The following is a 5,665-nucleotide window of genomic DNA, read 5'->3' as shown; positions in this document are numbered from 1 at the left end:
GAAATTTTTTTTATATACAATTTTTTTTTAGTATTAAAAATGTTTTTTAGTGTTACTTGTCAAGACGTCCATCACTTTAGGCAATGAAAATGGGGGTAAAATGCATAAATAAAATGCCCATTTTCTTTAGAGGGTTTGTGCTTGCACAAGGGTCAAGGTTTGTAAGAGCTTGGAGTGGGGTTGGAAAATTTTGGAGGATGGAATGAGAATAGGGTTTTGGAAAATCAAAATCTTGAGTAAGAGTGGGAAATGAAATTTTATAGGGAAAATAAAGTAAATATGTAATATGTTATATACAGATAAAATCCGTATGTAACAATTTCCATTTTTTTAATTAAAAATTTAATATTGTATATACGGATATGATTCGTATGTAAATTTTTCATTTACATACGGAAAAATCCGTATGTAATGTGTATTTACATACTGAATTGAATTTTTATGTAAATATCCGTATGTGTGACACTCAATTTACACAGGGATTCATATCCGTATGTAATAATCTTATGGAAGAGGCCCAAGCACAAGCCCAAATGCAAGCCCACCAAAGAGTATATTTAGGCCAACCACTAGAGTTATGGCCAAGAAGATTCAAGAAGACTGGAATGCTGTTACTGATGGTAGAGAAACCTTCTTATACATGTTCAAAATGCCATAAACTCTAGTGTAGAGTAAAATTTAATTTCTTGTCAAAATTAGCATAGACACTTTATTTGTAATTTTTCTTATAATTAATTTTGGCACCTAAAACACCAACCTAGGTTAATTTAGGGTTTCTAAAACCTTTAAATTAACCAAGGCCGATTTAGAAAGCCCATAGAGGGGGTGAGTGTATAACACTAGTCACACCCCTCCCATGTGCTTAATTAGGCGTCACTTTTGGATGGAAGTTCATTTGAATTTCCCTCCACTTTCATTTGAATTTTCAACCCTCTAAACACTATAAATAAGAGAGCTTGGCTCATGTAATAGCAAGATTAATCAATGAGTGAATTGCTACCAAATTTGTGCCAATTACACTCTTGTCTCCTAGACTCCCTAGGATAGACGTTTGATCTTCAACTTTACACTAGACCAAGTTGTTGAATAAAGTGTGGTCAAGCTTTGAAGAATCCAAACCCTTTGAAGGTTGATGAAAGGCAAGATGTGTTTGGTGTTGCAGAACTGTCTTTAGATAGGACCTGGGGTAGAATTTATGTGTAAATCCACTCTTGATTGAATCCAAAGCATAAGCATTCTCAAACCTTTTAATTGAAAAGTGTTTTTCAAACTAAGTGAAAAACAACTTGTTGTTTTGTCGAAACAACCAATTGTTTTATACTTAGGTGTTTTTAGAAAGGTTGAAAACTGTTTTTGATGGTTGACTTGCTGTCAAACCAAAACAACCGATTGATTCGTGAAAACAACTGATTGATTCGTGAAAACAACCGATTGTTTGTTTTGGGACCATAACAGAAAACTGTTTTGTGCTTTGACTGAGCATTAAATGATTTTATAACTGAATATGCTTTAGTTTTGAATGCTTTGACCAGGCTTTGAATGCAATAAATAGTTTGTTCATATTTTGTAACAAACAACTAAGTCTTAATCAAAGAAAAATAGATTTGAGTTTTTCACTGATTTTGCTTTTGAAAGAGTTAGAGATTGCTTGGATCAAAGAGAGTGTGATATAGGATTTTCATCTTGTATTGATTTCAGATTTGTTCTGTAACAAGTGTAATCCTTTGTACTTTGAAAGAACTCTGTGTGTATAGCTGAGAAGTGTTGTGTGTTCTAGAGGTTGTCAAGATCAGCATTCTTAGTGGTGTTGCGCTGAAGCCAAAGGAAGTGTGTGTCTTGAGGGGATCAAGGTTACTTCTTTGGTGGTGTTGTAAGTAATCTAGGGTTGATTGCTTAGTGGATTCCCCAGTGGTTTCTAGGAAGACTGGATGTAGCTCTTGCTTAAGAGTGAACCAGTATAAACCTTTGTGTTCAATCTCTCTATCCTTAATCTCTTTAATTTCAATTTTATATTTGTGAACTGGTATAAACAATCGATTGTTTCTACGAAACAACCAATTGTTTTTCTGGTGCTGTGCTTTTTGCTTTGTGTTTTGGCAAAATGATTTCTTAATCAAGTATTTCTCAAAGTAATTTCATTCTAGACTTAAAAGTTTACGAAAACCATCTTTAAACCATTCAACCCCCCCCACCCTCTAGTTTAAAGCCATACATTCTAACAATTGGCATCAAGAGCTTGGTACTTGAAAGATAATCAAGTTTGATCCGAAAACTATCTTTTGAGGAAGGTGCTTCAATCTACAAACCACCTTTATTCTGTGGATTGAATTACAAATATTAGGAGGCTAAAATGAAAATCTTTGTGGAATCTATTGATCAAGGAATTTGGGACTCAATCAAGAATGGCCCTTTCATTCCAAAGCTTAAAAAGAAGGGTTCTTTTATTGAAAAATCTTGGTCCCAATGGACCAATGAAGAATGTAAGATGGCCAAGCTTGATTGTACTGCTCAAAACATAATAGCTTTTGCACTAGATACTAATGAGTTTTTCAGGATATCTAAATGCAAAACTGCTAAAGAGATGTGGGACACACTCAAAGCTACTCATGGAGACATCAATGAATCAAAGGAAGTAAGGTCAAGAAGTCAAGCACGAAGGAAAAGAAGGCAAAACAGAAAAAGCCTCAACCTCTGCTTCATGGCCAAAAAGGAAGATGACTCAAGTAGTGTAAGTTCCTCTAACTCCTCAAATTCTGAAAATTACAGTCAATTGCTTCAAGCCTTTCAAGAAACACATGAAGAAGCTAACCAATTGGCCCTCTTGAACAACCGGTTAAAGGGAATGAATAGCTAGCTTGAAAACAGAGTCAAAACATTGGAAGAGGAATTGGAAAATTCAAAAACATATTTTGAAAACCTTGAAATAGTTTACAAAAACTCCTCTTGCAAGTGTGATACTCTTATTTGTGAAAATTGCGAAAATCTTGAAAAGAAAGTCCATTATCTTGTTAAAACTGTGGACAAGCTTTCTAAAGGTCAATCCAACTTTGAGAATGTCTTGGCATCTCAAAACTGTGTTTTTGGAAAAGCTGGATTGAGTTTTAACCCACAGAACAAGCAAGATAGATTTTCAAAGTCATTTTCGAAACTGCCAGAAAAACAACCGACTGGACCATCGAAACAACCGGTTGTTACATGCTTCTATTGCATGAAAAGAGGTCATTCTGTCAGATTCTGTAAAATCAGAAAATATGTTGTTCCTAGGGGCTTTATGAAGTGGATTCTCAAGTGTAGTAAAGATTCAAATAATGAAAGTAAACCAAAAGGACCCACATTCATAAGGGGACCAAATCTTTGTACTTGAAAATCTTCTTTATAGGAAAACTTGGATGAGAGCATGCAACAATGGTACTTGGACAGTGGGTGCTCCAAGCACATGACTGGGGACAAATCAAAGTTTCTAAGCATCTCCTTTAAGCAAGAAGGGCATGTTACCTATGTGAATAACAACAAGGGGAGGATTCTTGGGAAAGGATCCATAGGAGACAAAGATATCTTGGTCATTCATGATGTTCTCTATGTAGAAGGATTAAAGCACAATCTGATGAGCATTAGTCAATTGTGTGACAAGGGATTTCAGGTTATCTTCAAAACAAACACATGTGAAATCTGTCTCCCCAACACTAAAGAGGTAATGTTGATAGGTAAGAGAATCAATAATGTTTATCTTCTAGATATCTCTTCACCATGTTCAATTGGTTGTCTACTATCCAAGCACGATGAGTCTTGGCTTTGGCATAGAAGAATTGCCCACATTCACATGAATCACTTGAACAAGTTAATTTCAAGAGATCTTGTGATTGGGCTACCAAAGCTCAAGTTTGAGAAGGATCATATTTGTGAAGCTTGCCAAAAGGGGAAACAAGTGAAAAATTCTTTTAAAATAAAAAATGTTGTTTCTTCTTTAAAACCTTTTGAGCTACTTCACATGGATCTTTTTGGACCTTCAAGAACCATGAGCCTTGGTGGAAATTACTATGCTCTTGTTATTGTGGATGATTTTTCTAGGTTCACTTGGACTCTCTTCTTGGAATCAAAAAGTGATGCCTTTTCTGCATTCAAGAAGCTTGCAAGAAGATTGCAAAATACAGATAACAGCAACATAGGCTCAATAAGAAGTGATCATGGAGGTGAATTCCAAAATGAAAAGTTCAGCAAGTTTTGTGAAAAGATGGGGATTCTGCATAATTTCTCTGCTCCAAGAACTCCACAACAGAATGGTGTGGTGGAAAGGAAGAACAGATCCCTTGAAGAGCTAGCTAGAACAATGCTAAGTGAATCTTCTCTTCCTAAGTATTTTTGGGCTGAAGCAGTTAGCACTTCTTGTTATGTGATGAATAAAGTGCTAATTAGGCCAATTCTGAAGAAGACTCCTTATGATCTCTTTAATGGAAGGAAGCCAAACATCAATCATCTCAGAGTTTTCGGTTGCAACTGTTTTATTCTCAACAATGGAAAAGAAAACCTAGGGAAGTTTGATGAAAAAGCTGATCTTGGTATCTTCATAGGCTATTCTTTAACAAGTCATGCATACAGAATCTACAACAAGAGGTTAATGACTGTAGAAGAGTATGTTCATGTTGTCTTTGATGAGGTAGATCGCAAAAGCATTCAAATCCTGAAGACCAGTGTTGAAGAGGATGAGCAGAACATCAGTTTGGAGAAGCTGGACATCAGTGCAGAAAAACAACCGATTGATTCCTCGAAACAACCGATTGAAATTCTGCAACAGAGTGAGTTGCCCAAAGAGTGGAGGATTCCTAGAGGTCTGTCAATGGAAAACATCATTGGGCAAATAAAATAAGGTGTCTCAACACGTAGCTCCATCTCAAACTTTTGCAGGCACACTGCTTTTGTCTCTCAAATTGAACCAAAGTTAATTGATGAAGCTTTCAAGGATGAAAAATGGGTTGAAGCTATGCATGAAGAGCTGAATCAGTTTGCAAGGAATGAGGTATGGTTTCTTGTCCCTAAAACAACTAAGATGAACATCATAGGTTCAAAGTGGGTATTCAGAAACAAACTGGATGAGGATGGTGTGATCACAAGGAACAAAGCAAGGCTAGTTGCCAAAGGCTACAATCAAGAGGAGGGCATTGATTATGGTGAAACCTTTGCTCCTGTTGCAAGATTGGAGGTTGTGAGGTTACTGCTGGCTTTTGCATGTATGAGTGGTTTTAAAATCTTCCAAATGGATGTCAATAGTGCCTTTTTGAATGCCTACATCAATGAGGAAGTGTATGTGGACCAACTACCGGACTTTGAAAATCATCAACATCCCAATCATGTTTTCAAGCTGAAAAAGGCTTTGTATGGGCTGAAGCAAGCTCCAAGGCAATGGTATGAAAGACTTAGCAACTTCCTGCTGTCTCATGGCTATGAAAAGGGAATGATTGACAAGACTCTCTTTATCAAAAAGTCAAATTCTGAAATTATCCTTGTACAAATCTATGTAGATGACATCATCTTTGGTGCTACACAAGATAGTTTGTGTGAAGAATTTGTGGTTGCTATGAAAGGTGAGTTTGAAATGTCTATGATGGGAGAATTGTCTTTCTTTCTTGGATTGCAGGTTAAGCAAACAAAGGATGAAATCTTTCTATGC

At 36.1% G+C, this 5,665-nt stretch overlaps 1 protein-coding gene across 1 annotated transcript; it reads left to right on the top strand.

The window, feature by feature from the left end:
• Positions 1–3,397: 3,397 nt before the first annotated feature.
• On the top strand, positions 3,398–4,166 carry LOC137815934 (uncharacterized). Its single transcript, XM_068619042.1, has 2 exons — positions 3,398–3,704; positions 4,069–4,166. Exons 1-2 carry the CDS (start codon positions 3,398–3,400, stop codon positions 4,164–4,166), a joined length of 405 nt encoding a protein of 134 aa, XP_068475143.1.
• Positions 4,167–5,665: the final 1,499 nt, after the last annotated feature.

This window comes from Phaseolus vulgaris, chromosome 1, assembly GCF_000499845.2.
Source record: "Phaseolus vulgaris cultivar G19833 chromosome 1, P. vulgaris v2.0, whole genome shotgun sequence".
Taxonomy (NCBI): domain Eukaryota; kingdom Viridiplantae; phylum Streptophyta; class Magnoliopsida; order Fabales; family Fabaceae; genus Phaseolus; species Phaseolus vulgaris.
This window is presented reverse-complemented; position numbering and strand designations above follow the sequence as displayed.